The 17,032-nt window shown below is 50.8% G+C and overlaps 1 protein-coding gene across 1 annotated transcript in view; it reads left to right on the top strand.

Moving 5' to 3' along the window:
* Positions 1-17,032, top strand: part of KIRREL3 (kirre like nephrin family adhesion molecule 3) — a 138,968-nt gene that overhangs the window by 25,011 nt on the left and 96,925 nt on the right. The window contains exons 4-5 of the mRNA XM_009642154.1: positions 7,379-7,528; positions 9,859-10,008. Coding sequence (XP_009640449.1) covers positions 7,379-7,528; positions 9,859-10,008 — 300 coding nt within the window. The remainder of the gene's footprint in view (positions 1-7,378; positions 7,529-9,858; positions 10,009-17,032) is intronic.

Below are 17,032 nucleotides of genomic sequence, written 5' to 3'. Positions count from 1 at the left end.
TGATGAGATCCCCTCTCAGCCTTCTCTTCTCCAGGCTGAACAAGCCCAGCTCCCTCAGCCTTTCCTCCTAGGGGAGATGCTCCAGTCCCCCCATCATCCTTGTTGCCCTCCTCTGGACTCTCCCCAGGAGTTCCTCATCTTTCTTGAATGGTGCTGCTTTTCTTGGGGTGGTCCTTGCACCCAGGCTTTGGTTTCGCCTAAATGTAGCCCGCTGCTTCCCCTCTGTAGCTGGGCAGCTGGCTGCCAGGGGATGGCCAGGCTTTGCTTGTTGGGATGCATCAAGGGGAAAAAGAGTCCTGTCTCCCTCGGTGTTTGCAGGTGAGCAAAGTATGAGCTCGGGTCCCTGCTTCGCGCTAGGAGAGAGGACACGTCCACGCCAGGTCACACAGCGAGCTGGTCAGTGAGAAGTAGGCTGCCGCTTGCCTTTCCTTACCGCCGATTCATCCCTTGACTGAAGGGTGTTGTGCTTTTTTTTCTTTCCAATTGAATAATTCAGCAGCATCAAGCGTCCAGAAGCCACATGAGCTGGACTTAGGTAGCCAAACTGAAAAAGGCCAAACTGACATTTTTGTTCAAACAGATTTTTTTTTCTTTTTTTTTTTTTTTCCCCCAAGGAAGCAAGATAAAATAATAGAAAGCTTATGCAAGGGATGAACTTAAGGTACCTTTCTTTTTTCTTCCATGAAGCTGAAAGGAGGTACAAGACATGGCCTTGGCCATCACCAACAAGCGACCCTCCATTGGGGATGCTGTTCCATGTCTCCTTATTCTGGACAGCATCGCTGGTGCGATTTGTCTGCTCCTGTCTGGGGAGCCACAGGTTTTTCACTCCTCCAAAGGTGCAAGAAGAGCTTGCCTTGACCCTTGTCTGGGGAAATCCTTGCGGTGCCCCTGGGGACGCTTGGCTGTCCCTTTCCCGTCTGCTCCATGGGTGCTGTGCTGTGCTCAGCCGGAGCTGGCACGCGACCTCGAGGCCGGGCTGGGTGGCATCTCCCACGGCTCGTCCCTGCTCTCCCTGTTTGCACTGTGCTGCCCCATGAGTGACAATTCTGGAGAGCTTGGTAAATAATGTAACGCTTTCGTCTGCTTGCTTTTCCTAGTCATCTAAAAATCAATGCGGGCTTGTGTTTTCAAGTGCGATGGGCCTTATGCGGGGAGCTCGTTGTCCTTGGCTCGGAGAAGGGGACCCATTTGAATGAGCGCTGAGAACCAGCCCATTTGTCATGGGATCGATAGCAGAAGCTGCACAGGGTGGTGTGGAGATAACCCTCATCTGTCGGGAAAGCGTGGGCGCGCAGCCATCTCTACCCTCCCTTCCTAGTCCTCTTCATGGTCAAGAGATGGCTCCATCTCCAGGCATCACGTAGTGAGGAAACCAACCCTGAGCTGGGCTGAAATCCTTTACCTCAGGGCACTTGGTGGCGCGATCAGCTTGGTCTGAAGAGGGACCCTTCTAGGATGGTGCGTAGGCTTAGCTGATTGTCCTCCTACCACGCGTCGTGCCGGCTCCGAGTGGAGGGAGGGATTAGCTCTCCGCATTGAGGGACAAGGAAAACGTCCCACCGCTCTTAATCACTGGGCCTTTCATTTCTGAACAGTAATATTTTTCCGAAGAGCTTCATAGTCCTCCTTCACCACTTCTATCCCCTCCTCGACAAAAAGGACTAATTCTTTTCACAACACAATGGAAATTCAAAGCTCCACTTCCATAAAATGAGCCACAATGTCTCCATTTCTAATGAGCCATTGTTCCCTCTGTAAGTCCCTTGCTTCTTACTACAATACTCGCTTCTCTTGGGTAATGAAAATTTAACTATCTGCTGTTCCCGGATGCCTCTTCTCTTCTTGCAGCAAGTTGTCTGCAGGCAGGCTGGTTTTTACACAGGAGGCTGCAAGCTGAAATAATTCAGACAAGAACTCGTGCAAACAGATTTCAGCCTTCAGAGAGCTTAGAAAGCCAGTCGCCGATTCAGGCTTTGGCAATGGAAGGCACTTCAAGGTCCTGCTGCCTCGCAGACACCCCGCCTGACCTTGGCAATGTCGTCGCGTAGGTGCCTCGCTCTGTTTTCTGAGTTGTAAAATGGGATTTTTGGTCCTTCTCACCACGTGTGGGTGTTGGGACTTCTCTGAAAAGGAATGCTATGGCGCTGGCGGCGTGATTTCCCTTGGAAGTCACAAACATAGCAGAGTCTCAGCCTTTGTTTGAAAGAACAAGGCAACATTACAGAGAAACGCTGAAAAACAGGAGCCACAGGTGCAAAATCCATTAAGGAAATATAAAGAGTTCTAAAGTGGTTCTCCCTTTTTTTTTCCCCCCTCTCTTTTTTCTTACGCTTTCATGACACGCGTGTGACTTCATAAGGATCCCGCCTGTGATTTCTGAAAACACAGTTAGCATTATTGCCTGCTTGCCGTTCGTGGTGGACCCTTTCTTCTCCCATTTTTGTTCCTGCCACTTAGGATTTCAATAGCTGCACAAAGTGCCCCCCGCTTTTTGTTTTAATGACGCTTCCCCCAGGAAGACAGGAGATCGCGGGGCCAGAAAACAGGTCACGCAGTCGTCTGGAGGTGTAAATAGCTCCTCAGGGAGCAAAGCCAAGCCAGCAACCAGGAGAAGATGAGGCTCTGAGATCAAGAGCCGCTCGCGCCTTCTCTGACACCAAAGCCCCCATCTACAACAGCAGGTCGACCTGCAGCTGACAACCTGCATTCAGCAGCCGGGCAGCTTGAGAGCACAGATAGGACTTTGCCATCGCGCTGGAACGTGGCCAAGAGGCATGGTTAGCATCTCATTTACATATGCATTTGCAAAGAAGAACAATGAATTCAAGAGTCCTAATATTTGCTTCTGCTCGGCACGTCTCCTCTGCTGGGTGAATAGCAGAAGATGCTCGCATGGATGCTCTTGGAGGGGCAGAGTTGGTGCCGAGCGGCTCCCAGCGACGCTTGCAGGAAGCCAAGCATCTACTGGGTTATTTCTTTCTTTGATTTTATGCTAAGTCTTTATACTTGAAAAGAGGAAAAACAGGGTGTGGAATCACAGAACCAAAGGGAAAAGCCCTTTAAGATCCCCAAGCCCAACCGTTCCCCTCACCCTGCCATCCCACCCCCAAACCCTGGCCCTCAGCACCGCTTCTGCCCGGCTGTTAAATCCCCCCAGGGCTGGGGACTCGACCCCTTCCCTGGGCAGCCCCTTCCAGAGCCTGACAGCCCTTTCGGTGACAAAAAGAGGACTACCCTTGAGGGGGACAGGGCACACATACACCTTGCTGCATCTCCCCACTGTTTGCGATTGCTGCCGCAGCAGTACTACAAGGAAGCTACAAGGAAGATGGAGACTCCCTTTTCACAAGGCGTCCCATGGAGAGGACGAGGGGGAATGGACACAAGTTGCACTTGGGGAGACTCTGATTGGACATAAAAGGGAAATTTTTCACCATGAGAAGAGTCAACCACTGGAATAATCTCCCCAGGGAACAGGTTGACTCCGCCACATTGGACACTTTCAAGACTCAGGTGGACAGGGTGCTGAGCCATCTTGTCTAGACTGTGTTCTTGCCTAGACAGGTTGGACCAGATGATCCTGGAGGTCCCTTCCAACCTGGGATTCCCAAAATCAGAACCTGGGTTCCCTTGGTGCAGCAGGAAGGTGCTGAGAGGGAGATGGGAGCTGGCTGGAGTGGCTGGCTGGGCTCTTGGTTGGGCTCATGTGGTCTGAGCTCCAACCTCTGCAAGGACTTGGATTTGGGAAGCCAGGTTACAGTTAAAACCAGATTTTTTTTGGCTAATGCCCTACTTAGTGGAAGGGGAGAGAATGGGAAACTTCTGGTGGACCAACAGCATCTTGCGTGACCATCGAAGCACTTGTCTGGTTTCGTCTTGGAGTCAAACCGCCCTGCTTTGAAACCAAAGCACCATTTTGTAATGATGTTGTAAACGTTCATGGGAAAAGTACCCAACTAATGTGCTTCAGCCCCTTTTCTTGTAGCTGAAACCGCTCAGCCTGCATTTGTAAATCCACCCTCTCCCAATCTCCCCGTTTTCAGTTATTTTCTGTCAAGTATCTTATCTCCCTTAAAACTTTTCTGCAAATTACTTGTTCCTTTGACATTAAGACATAAGACAGCTGAAAGCTGTAACGTGGACAGGCCTCTGATCTTCCAAACCCAGTTAAACCCAGTAATCAGACTTTAAGCTGATTTGAAAGCTTGTTGAGCTCTGTCTTCCGTAGGTTTGGGGTTGGGGTTTTTTTGCTTCTTTTTTATGTGTGATTTAGGGAGAGATGATCCTGCCATGGAGCAGGGACTGGACCAGGTAATGTTCCTAAGGTCCTTACCGCTGTCTCTCCTCCCCTGTGACTGAGTCTGAGCTGTTTGTAGCTGAGATGAAGCCTTGGACACAAAAAAAGAATGGTTTCAAGTGACAATTTTTCACACTGAACAAACAGAGGGAAGGAAAAGACAGGAGACATATGCCATGTTTCTGCTCTGATTTTCCAAGGCCATCAGCTGCTCTCTAAAACAAATCAAGACAAAAAAAAAAAAAAAACCCAACAAAAACCAACCCTAAAAAGGGCTTCATTTCCAACAGCAATTACCAAATGAAGCCTCTGCTTAATGGACATTTTCAGAGGGCATGGACACCACTTTGTGCTTCTGCTTTCTCATTACGACTCTCGCAGCTCCCAGCTGACAACCTGATACAAAAAAAAAAAAAAAACCCAACAAAAACCAACCCTAAAAAGGGCTTCATTTCCAACAGCAATTACCAAATGAAGCCTCTGCTTAATGGACATTTGCAGAGGGCATGGACACCACTTTGTGCTTCTGCTTTCTCATTACGACTCTCGCAGCTCCCAGCTGACAACCTGATAATTCTCGCCGATAAAACAATCTTTTTGGGTTATTGCTGCGTTCCAGCGCTGTCCCCGCTTGCCTGGCTTGCCTTGAGAATTGTCAAGATTACGGAGTGAGCCGTGAAAACATAGTTAGCGAGCGGAAAATATATATTTAAAAAAAAAAAGCCAACAACCAAACCCAACAACAAAGCAAAATGCTCACTTTTTTCTGCTTTCTTTCCTAATTTTCTCTCTCATCCCCGCTTTTCCCTGGTACCCTGGTAGTGCTTGTCCTTTCTGAGTCTGAATAAAATACAGAGCTGATTAATATTCCCTTTGAAACCAAATTCCTAAATCTTGATTCAGCATAGCAAGGGTTTCTGCTGGTACGGGAGGCCCCCACCACTTCCAGCGAGTCTCTCCCAGCAGAAAGAGCTGGAATCTCCTCTGGAATCAACCCGCTCTGTGGTGCGTGCAGCACCGTGCCGAGCGCCACCGCCACGGACTTTCGGAGCACCTGCGATGAAAAGCAGATTTCCTTGCAAATAGGTGGGTGCTGGGAGAGCCAGGACCTCCGAAATACTCGGGAACGTGGTCCTCAACGTGCGCCTGGACACCGCAGAGAGGGTTGCAAAAATTTGCTGTATGTAAACCAGCAGAAATCCAGAAAGGATGGCTCTGCTCTTCCCCGTGCGCCTTTAGCTGGCTAAGAGCAAGCTTAAGTTAAGCTATGCTAAATTGAATCGAAATATAAGCGTTCGCATGGGGTCTTACATTGCTTTAACTGCACGAGTTAGAAAATGATCGAGCTTTGTGGCTCTGCCCTCCAGGCAAGGCCCAACAACTCATTTGGAAACAAGTTCAGTTGCAAGAACTTGTGTCACACTTAACCTTGGTTTAGGATTAATCATCAGTCAATGATTAAATTGAGTTAATGTAAATTAGGATTGAATTGATTCAGGGTGGTTCACGTGGAGACTGTCCTGGTTTAACAAATTGATTTGAAAGAGAAACTTTTTCTTCAGCCCGGTACGATTCTGCGTGTTGAGCTGACGTTCGGCTGAGGGGCGCGGGCTTTTCATTCCGTGCCTGTTGCAGGGCGATAATTCACGCACAGCAAGGCTCCTGATCCGTAAAACCCTGCAGGTAATGCAGCAATCCAGTCGTTCTGCCTTTCTCCCGACGTCTCTCTCTTTCAGATCTCTCCTATATCCAGAGTTAAGAGCAAGGCTTTAAGTGCTGGCAAAGCCGCTGTTCAGGTGCTCTACGGATACCTGACACAACGGGCCACGCTCACCAGGCATCCCGGTATCAGGCTTCAGGTTTAGGACTTTCCGGCATTAAAGTGCGGCACTGCGTACGCGTGCGCGCTCGTAGCACAACGAGCCATCTCTCTGGGATATCCCGGGGGTACGTTTGGTTCAGCGGTGCTTTGTCAGCGTTTGTTCTTGCTTTTACCGTTTTCTTTCCGAGCTCGGATGCGAGAGCGGGGAGCGATCTGGCGCCGTGCTGCCACGCGCCCCACTCTCCATTGAACCACGGGGCCGTTGCTGTGTGGGCATTGGGATCACACCTCACCTGATTGAAAACCAGAAAGAAAAAACCTGAAGGAATTAAGGCTTCGAGTGCTTTTCAATCATGGCACAGGCAAGGGACGATGATGGATTTCCAAGAGTGAAAATAAAGCCTAATGCCGGCGCTTAGCAAGCCCTGATGCCTCAGAGGCGGTGCTGCGTCAGAGCACTTTCTGTTGAAAATGAGAAGCTTCACCTCGCACCTGAGGTGTGAAACATCTTGTGGTGGCAGGAGATGACCCGAGGGCTTTGAGTTGTTATTGCAGCATTCAGGGCGGGGAGAGAGGTGATGAACCACCCCATTTGGTCCACCTGCGTCAACCAAGGTGGTAGGTGTCGTGCTTAAGAGCTTGGCTCAGGAGGGTTGGGTGGTTGGCGAGTTTGACGATGACACTTTGGCAAAAGGCGGTGCTGAACCAGGACCGGCGCTGCCTTTCATCCCCGGGTGTACGAGAAGCTCCCAGAAAATACAAGCAGGTTACGCTGTGGGAGAAGAGGGAACAGCAGAGGTCCGTTGTTTTCCTGCGTGTTTTGTAGCGGGTTCTTAACCGCGCATCCCGATTTCGGAGAGCGCGCGAGGTGGCAGCGAGACTCCGAAGCAGGGAACGAGCGTTCCCTTGTATGAAGTGTAATTCAAAATATTGCTGCTTCCTAAATCCTGCTGCTTTTCTGTCTGTTGAGCGTGATGGCTAAAACAGCAGCACCACAATTTGGAATAAAATACTTAGAGGAAATGCCTGGCACCTCTTTGTAGTATTTGTAGTATCTTTTTTTTTTTTTTTCCCCAGGGAGGAAAAACATTGCAAATTTTAATCTGAGCGTATGAGGGGGCAATAAGAAATCACCTCCTTAAGAGCTGCAGCCTTCAGCCTCGGGTTTGTGCTGTGGCAGGGGCTGTTGCATCCCAAGGCGCTGCCTTGCACGGAGGCCTGACAGCCTCCTCTCCCTCTCTCGTTCCCCTCTCCAGGTCAAGCCTCCTCCTTCACGCAGCAGCCCCAGGACCAGGTGGTGATCGCTGGGCAGCCCGTGACGCTGCTGTGCGCCATCCCCGAGTACAATGGCATCGTGCTGTGGATTAAAGACGGGCTCGCCCTTGGAGTCGGCCGGGATCTCTCAAGTAAGTCGTGATGGCACCCTACCTAAACACGGCAAAGGGGAGCTCTCCCTGCCCAACGGGGCAGGTGCGGCCACAATATTTATTTGGAGAATAAGAAATGGTTTCATTTCCTTCAAAACCTTCCAGCCAGCTCAAATGTAAGCATCAAAACTTGGAATAAACACAAACTTTTTTCACTCTGACTTGAAACCAAACAGTTTCCGCAGGTGCGACCTGACCCCTTTGGAAAGCCTGCCTTGGGTTTGGGTTGACTTTTGGAAACAAATGCCATGTTTCCAAAACACAGGCTGAGATGTTTTGTAAATGCTGAAAGTGCCTGCTTTGACATTCTCAAACAACGAAGAAAGTCTCCGTTTGCTTTGGATAAATGTGTTTATTGCAGGCCAGCGGAGCCCATGGGTACTTGTAGCTTCCTTAAGCCATCCTTTTGGCAAATTATTGGCTGGTAATAAAATTCCCCAGACTTCTCGTTACTTAATCCCACACATGCGTTGTGATTGAGGGTTTATTGCACTGGCGGAGACTCTGGAACAGAGGTATTCTATACATTTTGCTGGAAAATACTCATTTTTTAGGGAAATATTTCACAGGACTAAGGGAGAGGGTTCACTTGAGAGCCAAAAACCCGGGAAGGTGCTGAGCCCTCCCAGGAGCTGCAGCCTCGTCCCCCGGTGCATGGCCGAGGTTGTACGCGTGTGATGTTGCCACCGCTCAACTTCTGCAGAGCCCAGGAGGCCTGAAGGGGTTTTTCTCCAAGCCAGGCAGCAGCATTCAGAAACCGGGGGAGGATTCGTGTTTCTTGGTCTCCAGGGGACCCCGCTCTTCTCTAAAGCTCAACGCCTGTTTTTTTTTCTTCTCCTCTTTTTTTAGTACATCTAATTACTCATTTCTCAGACTTGCCTGAGTGAGCAGTCCCCTCTTCAGTTGTTTTTCACATTTCCCTGCCACAACTTTCACATACATTAGAGAGCTGAGCTTTCCATACCAAGACCTCACCACGCGAACGGGTAACAACAGCTCCGCTGAAGTCTGTAGTTTATGTGAATGACTTCCACAACTGACGGCGCTGGGGCTGCTTTAAGCAAGAGGAACTGCCAGCTTGCATGATACGAGCTCAGCCAGTCGTCTAATTAGCTAAATACAAACAAACCCATCATTTGTATTTCTTGCGGTTCAGGAGAGCAAATCCTGCTGTTGATAGCTCGCGAAACAACAAAAACGCAAGCGTGTGCCAGGCTGCCTGCGTTACGCAGTGCATTAATCACCGGCGCTGGGAAGGATGGGGCGATGGCAGCCTCCCTTCCGCGGGGCTTCAGATGCCTCAAGACGCAGGGCAGGCTGATGGGGGCTGTTTGTACCCCCACCGACCCTGCCCAAGCTTTACGCAGACCTAACAGCCAGGGTGTGCCAGGGTTTCGCCACAAGCACGTGCACGGCTGAGCTAAGGAAATCCCCTGAGGGGTCTCAGAGGAGCCCCGGAGGTGGTGGGTTTCCTGGTGGAAGGGCTCATCCCTTTTCCTAGGGACTTCAGTCCTTCATCAGCACTTCTGGTTTTGAACTCTTAGGGCAAATCCTGCAGTCTTTCTCAAATTTGGAAGGTTTCTCTCTCTCCCCAGTATCAATACAGGCTGGGGGAAGAAAGGATCGAGAGCAGCCCTGCCGAGAGGGACTTGGGGGTACTGATGGATGAAAAGCTGGCCATGAGCCGGCAATGTGCGCTGGGAACGGGTCCAGAGGAGGGCTACAAAAATGATCCGAGGGCTGGAGCACCTCTCCTATGAGGACAGGCTGAGAGAGTTGGGCTTGTTCAGTCTGGAGAAAAGGAGGCTACGGGGAGACCTGATTGCGGCCTTCCAGTACCTAAAGGGGGCCTATAGGAAAGATGGGGAACGTCTTTTTAGTAGGGCCAGCTGTGTTAGGACAAGGGGAAATGGTTTTAAACTAGAACAGGGTAGGTTCAGGCTAGAGGTAAGGAAGAAATTTTTTACAATGAGGGTGGTAAAACACTGGAACAGGTTGCCCAGAGAGGTAGTGGAGGCCCCCTCCCTGGGAACATTCAAGGCCAGGTTGGATGGGGCTCTGAGCAACCTGATCTAGTTAGCGGTGTCCCTGCTCACTGCAGGGGGGTTGGACTAGATGACCACTAGTGGTCCCTTCCAACCCTAAACATTCTATGATTCCTTTGGGGCTGGCTGCCAAGGAGGGGAAGCAGCTGCCTGGCTCCTGGGCATTTGCTGTGGGGCGGCTGGGGGCTGGACCCACACTGCGTACTCTTCATCCTTGGGCTCGTTGGCCCCGCTGCCTCCTGACCCCTGCCTTGTGTTCCGCAGGTTATCCGCGCTATCTGGTCATAGGAGACCATCTGTCTGGAGAGCATCACTTGAAAATCCTGAGAGCTGATCTCCAAGATGATGCCGTCTATGAATGTCAGGCCATTCAAGCGGCCATCCGATCCAGACCTGCCCGGCTGACTGTTCTCGGTAAGTCCCATCTCCTCATCGTGTTGGAGGTTGGTTGCTTATTTTTTTGGCTTCGCGGTCGCACCGAGTGACTTTTTGATGAGCAACACAGGAGGATGTTGCGTGGGATTGCACACAGGAGGCGGCTCCCAACATCCTGTGAAGAACCTTTTTGGGTGGGAGATGGGAATGTAGCGCTGGCAAAGGTAAAGGGGCTTTGCTGGCAGCCTGGCAGAGTGGCTGTGCGTGCTTGTCAGGAGTGCTGGGAGAAGGCAGGCCGTGTCTGTGTGGATGTGGCTTCAGAGAAGTTGATGAAAATGGTGTTTCCCTTGAAAAGCTCAGATGAAAACCAGTCTATATTGCTCCCAGATACCTCCTGGTTACTCAGCCCCCAAAGTGAAACTATTTACGTATTTAAGTTTGTTTAAATTTAAAGTTTGGATTTGGGTTTTCTTTGTTGGTTTGGGGTTTTTTTCATGGTTAATTGTTAGGGAAAAAAATTCTTAAAAAAATTATCTAGACCAAGAGTCTTAGTGCTTTTAGATCAATGCTAATGAGTCCTAAACAGCCAAAAAGAATCATAGGATCATAGAATGTTTTGGGTTGGAAGGGACCCCTAGAGGTCATCTAGTCCAACCCCCCTGCAGTAAGAGTGAGTTAAGTTCTGGTTCTGGTTGAAGGTGCGCCTTACCGGAGTCAGCGCACCACCGCGCAAATGGGTCCTAATTTCTGGTTTGTAATTTCCCCAGCGTTTGTTTTTCCTTCTGCGCAACCCTACAAAGTTCCCTACCCCCAAACTTAGACAACTGCCATCTCTTCCTTCCCTGACCCCAACGATAATGATGATTTTTCTTTTGATCCATCCTTCTGCTCAGCCAACCCTTTGCAGCAGCTCAGAGCTCTGACATGTGCCCATACATGAAAGCCTGCAAATGAATGGGAAAGCAGAACGCGGCTGTCGGGGGGGGGGGCTCTCTCGCTTACCGACAACCTCTGCAAGCTGTGTCCCCTTCCCCTCCTTCGCCCGGGCTCCCTCCTTCTGTTGTGAAGGCAGAAGACGTTGCTGGAGCCAGACAAAAGAAATAATGTTATTTAATTAGAGCTAAAGATTTCAAAACTAATTTAGTCCCAGGGCGCCCGGGCGTACGTCAGAGCTCAGAGCTGCTGCAAAGCGTTGATTGAGCAGAGAGATGTTTTTACGGATCAAAAGGAAATCATTATTATCTTTGGGGTTATGGAATGTGTTGAATAGATGGTAGTTAATGTTTATGTGAATATACATGGTAGTTGCTAATTGGTACATTTACCCAAGATGTTCAGCAGCTTACATTTGCGGCGTGTTTTCCTTTTAAGAAAATTAAAGTTATAGCGCATTCCACTTAAGCCCGATCGATAAGAAAATGGGGCTTTGCAACCTGTCGGTAGCACATCTTTCACTTGAGATGTATTTATGCAGATGTTCCGGGGAAGTTTAAGGCTGGTTGGGGAGGTACGAGTGATAATCCGCACCCTTGGAAGGGGACTGGAAGGTTGTTGGCGGTCAGCAGATCACACTTCGATACCTGGGCGGTAGGGCGGTGCGTCCTGCCACGCCGACGGCGAAGGTGGACATCACCATGGGGGGGCTGCGGTCTGTGTTTTAGCCAGCCCGATGGAGGGGAATAGAAACGGCACGTTAAGAGTAGGTGCCTGCAACCCCCCGTGTGTTAAGAGCTAGCGCTGGCTCCTGACAGCCGGTTACGGCGTGCACTGCGTCAAGCTAAACTTACTGTACCTTAGGGAGGCAAAGCGCGTGTTTGTACAGAAAAATGGAGAGAAGATGTGTAATGCCACCAGCTGTGCAGACATTTCTCCTCTTTGGATCCACTACGTGCCGACTCGGCGAGCCTGGCTTCAGGCTGAGCTAAGCAGCCATCTCTGGAGGGGTGTGGATCTCCCAAATTTCACCTCACTGGGTTTGGAAGGGATGTGACAGGCTACCTGAGCCGCCTCGGTTGGAGAAGTCGCTTGTGCGGTCTTCCTTTTAGCTTTTGGATTGCCATCAGAGGCGATTTGTAAATCCAGGAGGGATTACTTGTAAATTAATTGTAAAAGTCCTCTGCTTGAAACCCAGCCTGACTCAGGCATCCCACTGCCCACAGTCCCAGGAAGCCCAGGCTGCCTCCGGAGCGGGAAGCTGGGCTCCCTCGGTCATGGCCAGGAGGGAGATTGCAAGCAGGAGGATATTGCTCACACCTCAGCACCCTGGCGGGCAGGAGGGGATGGAAACCTCCCTTCCTGGAGGCTTTCCGATTCATCTTTGACATTCAACCAAAGCCTAAAGCATCCCAGTCTGCCCAGCTTCCCCTGCAGCTGCAGGCATCGCCTAGGCAGGGGAGGATCCCTCAGCCATCCCCAAACCTGCGTGCAAACCTCGCAGCTCTCGAGGAAGCGGTTTGTCGCAGCCGGAGCGGAGCCAGGAGGCTCTCGTGGCTGGGAGCCCGAAGCGCGCTGCTGGCTTTGCCAACCGCTCAAGCGGTTCATCAGCCGGCCGGGGATGTTGGAGGCAGCTCTGGGGAACCCCGTCCCGCTCTATCACGGCCCGGCCTTGTCTCTGGAAAATACCTTGCCTGTTTTCTTTTTCCATGGGTTGGTGCTGCCTTGTGTGTTCTTGCCAGCTTTTCCACTTTCTTGGTGTCATGAAGTCCCCCACTGCCTCCCAGTGCAGTTTCCAACTGCTGTCATTCACGGCTGACAACAGCTTTATGGGGCTGTTGCCTCCTACTTCCCTGCTCAGATGCAGAGCATCTGCATTCATATTTTAATTAAATATTTAAGGTTTTGTCACATTGTTTTCAAATCTACACGGTTAAATGTAGTGGAACAGATCATTCCATAGCCTTGGAAGTCCAAACACTCAAACAGATGAGCCTATTAGTGTCATTGGTGTCAGGAGAAGTGTCTTATTTGTGGAGTCTCAGGGACAGATGTTGCTCAGGAACCCAGCTAACCCATCCCAAAGCTGAAGGCCCCCCCTTCTCCAGGTCCCCCTCATCTTCCTTCCTAGCACTGCCCAAATTGCCCGGGGAAGGAGCCGCTGCTCTCTCTCCTAGGGACATCTGGCCAGCGGGGAAGGCAACGGTTGATAAAAGCTGGTGCGATGGGATTTGGGAGATGCGGAGGCATCCACCTTTTCTGCAAGCGAAGGAGGTCAGATCAGCAGTTTGGCAGGGGAACCCAAGCCAGGCAGGCTCTGGGAAGCCACTGGAGGGCTATTTGCTACCTGGTACATCTTTAATGGCAGAGCTTCTTAATTTATGATCTATTTAACTAAGCTGGGGTATTAATTAAATAAAGTAAGAGCCTGATTAGGACTTGAAGAAATTTAAAAATAAAATCAGACAGCAATCGAGCGAAATTGCAAAGCAAACACTTTGGCTGTAACCACTGGAGAGTTCCCTCCGGTCTTCCATCAAAGCTCGGAGCAGGGAGGGCAAATACAAGAGATTATATAGCCAACAGATGTGTGTTGTTAAAATATGCATCTGCCAGCCGTGTAGTTTAAGGAGCCAGAGGGCTAGCTTGTGGATCCTTCTGCACTCGGGGGACCGTGAATGAATTCCAGGCCCCGCCAGCCGAGCTGGGATTTGCAGACACGTTAATTAGTGTTGAGTTTCCAGATCTCGAAGGCAGCCAAGCGAGGAGAAACTTTGAAGAGAGCATTGGCTTCCCCGGGAGGGAGGAGAAGGGAGGGGAAGAGAGGAGCCCCGGCTCGCTGTCCCCATCTGGAGCGGCGTTGTGAAGCCTCAGCCCATGCTGGCCAGGGGTAGGCAGGACCCGCGGCACCAGGAGGGCGGCCAAGCAAAGCCGTGGATGGAGAGGTGCTGGGGAAGCTGGAGGGTAGCGTGGTTCCTCTTCTTCACTGGCATCTTGGCAGGAGCATCCCGAGCCTGTCCTGGTCTCAAGAGGCAGGGAAAGGGTCGTGGAATCGTGAAAACTGATGATGTTCGTGGTGGGACAAGCCATCCTTCGCTGCACACTACTCCATCTTCTGTGGCTTTAAACAGTTTCTTGTGAGCGTTGTGCAGGTGCCAAAGGGTTTGGCCAGGGGAGGGCTGGAAGGGACCCCAGCGCCAGAGGTGCTGCCTCCAGCCCTGCCTGGTACCACGGGCTGTCCTGGCAAGCTCAGCGCGGGGTAAGGGTTGGTCCCAGAGAGATGCTGGTGGGAACCTGGTGACAACCAGCACGAGGGCACCATGGGGGACTGAGGGGGAGGCAGAGGAGCTACTTCCAGAGACTTCAGGTGAATAATTGATAGGCAATTAACTTGTACATTCACCTTTTATAGCCTAATTCCCCATCTCCTCCCCCTCCACGGCCTCTTCTAATATTAACTCTGCCTTCGTGTGTGTCCCATTAGAAATAAAGCTTTCTTAAATCAACATGAATTATTTAATGCTACAGATTAAGTTAATTTGAAGTGAGAGCTCCTGTCTTTTAAGATGACACAAGCCAGGGACAGGAGAAGAGGGGGGTCACCTAGGTGTCAAGTGCATTCACGTTCAATCACAACCCTTTTCCTCTTTTTATTTTATTTTTTTTATTTTATTCCAATCCTCTTTCCAGCTGAGTCTTTCCAGTCCTCCCCTGCGGAGCAGAGTAAGCTATTTCCATTATCAAAATGATTGCTGGCAGCCTGAGACATCTGCGTTTCCCAGCTTTCCTGCTCTTTAGCAGAGTTTGATCAGAAAATAAAGAGGCTCTGGCCTGGGAAAGGCCATTTTTCAATATTTGTTTGTAATGCCAAGCTGCAATGAGAAAATGTGGGCTGGGTGATGTTTCAAATCCAGAAACAGTTCAGCTTGGAACCATCACAGGTATTTTTCTATACTTTTTAACAGAACCCGATTCTCTGAATGCAAAATTCAGCCTCAGCCAGCCTGTAGAGTCGGGATGTCAGTTGAGAACAAAAAAAGATGCGATGAAAATGTGATCGTTTCCTTCCAGACAGACTCTTCTCCTTGCAAAAGTTTGGGTCTTCATGAAGCCGCATTTTCTGCTGGGAATATTTTCAGTGGCAAAATAGCAACCAGGTCTACTGAGAATGATACAGAAACATCAAACAATCGAGCACAAATCCCAAATAACCTAAATATTTGATGTCATGTCTGAGCAGCTTAAGTTTACAGCGCTCTGAGCCGGCTCCGTTTGATAGCAGAGGGTGGATGGGTTTCCTTGCTAGCATCCCTGCGTGGCTCCTGGGGTGGGAAGGTATCTCCGTGGGCTTGACCGTAGCCAGCCAGGCCAACCCAGGGTCTTGGAGGTGCTTGGTGCTGCCCAAATTCAGGGTGAAAGGCGACATCTCCGTCGTGCAGTCTATAGCTGGAAAAACAGATCAAAGGGAGGTACCGTATGCTAAAAACTTGGCTCTAGAGATGGGTCTTCCCATGCTGGGTTTCACCTGGGCATTGGGAACTGCCCTTCTTCCCCCGTTTTGGAGGGGCTTGCACCCTGCCTGTCTGGAGGGGGAGGAAGGCAAGGCAGCGTCCGCGTGAGCTCTGCTCTCCTTACTTTGGAGAAGACAAGCAAAATTGATTCACTTACCTCCCCGTTAAGCGTGTCTTAGCTGGCTGCGTGGTGCGGGGGTGAAATGCCGGATGGGACACGTCCACCGGCCTCGGGCTCTGCCAACCTCGTCGCTGTAGAATAACGACTTTCCGATCGCACAGATTGGGGCGAGGAAAGGTAAGGAAGGGGGCTGTTCCACATTACGGATATACCCGCCGTTCTGCTGCTTTTGCCGTGCCCTGGTAGAGCTTGCTGAGATAGGGAGTAGCTCGGTGTGCCCAGTCGCCGTGCAAATGTGAAGAGCCCCTTCCCTAAGGATCCCGGAGGGAGTTTCCCAGTGCTTACTGGGAAGCTTTTGCAAAGACAGCCCAGTCTGCACACGGCTTGTGACAGCAGCCTGATGGGCGCCAAGCCTGTCCCAGTCCAGTAGGCATGGTTCATACACCACTGTGCGACCAGGAGGTTTAAATATATATATATATATTCATCAAATGCATTAAAAATTATAACTGTATTCCTTCCCACCAGGGCTGTATCTAAGCAGTGGTGGTGTTCAGTCGCACGGAGGGAAGTTCAGCTGGGCCAGGCCAGCGCTAAGCTATGCTGCCTCTGCTCCCTCAATCCCTGGTCCGGTGTTACCGGCTCACACCATTTTATGAGCAGCCTTGCAAAATTCGTCTTTTCTTCAAGCCCTGGCATCAGGCGATAGCACGAAAGTCCTCTTGTTCTGTACGTAAATGAACAGCTCGCCTCCGGCGCCGCGGAGCCAGGCTTGAATATGGAAGGAGGATTTGTGTGCCTGGGAGCCCGTCTGTTTTCTCTGAACCGCAGCGCTCGGTCTACCAGCAGGTACCAGCTCTCCCATCAAACCTTTTTTGGAGGCTGAAGGACCGCGGAGTAAATAGGCAGAGATGCGGTTAGAAATGATTAATGTTAGGATTCTTGCGCCAGTCTGTGATTTCTTGTCTTGATGCGGGGAGGGCCTGACCCGTGGTTTTATCGAACACAAAGCGTTTGGCTTCTCCGTGCAGAATCTGATGGTCCGTACTGAACCGAGGGTTGCACAGCACACAGAGCTGATAAAAAGTCTTCCCGCTTCCCTGTCGTCCCTTCAGATGAACCGCTGGCTGCATCCCTTTGCCCTCTTCCCAGCCCCTCTTGCTGGCTCTGCCCACCTCCCTGCCCCTCGCGCAGGAGCCACCAGCAATTGCTCCTGGCCACGATGGCCACCAAGTTGCTGTGAGATGATGGCGGGGGGGGGATGCTTGCTGTGTGTCAGTGTCCCTGCTCGGTCCTGCTGTGCTTGCCACTTGTGCTGCTGCCGCTGCTCCGGGCACAAACCTCTCTGCATCTCACCCCCAAATCCTCCCCAGTTTGTGTAAGGCGCCCCCTCTGCCTAGAATCATAGAATAGAATCATAGAATCGCTTTGGTTGGGAAAGCCCTTTAAGATCATCGAGTCCAACCGTTCCCCTACCCCTGCCATCCCACCCCCAAAC

The sequence above is a fragment of the Egretta garzetta genome, unplaced genomic scaffold (genome assembly GCF_000687185.1).
Source record: "Egretta garzetta isolate BGI_Z169 unplaced genomic scaffold, ASM68718v1 scaffold207, whole genome shotgun sequence".
In the NCBI taxonomy this organism is placed as follows: domain Eukaryota; kingdom Metazoa; phylum Chordata; class Aves; order Pelecaniformes; family Ardeidae; genus Egretta; species Egretta garzetta.
This window is presented reverse-complemented; position numbering and strand designations above follow the sequence as displayed.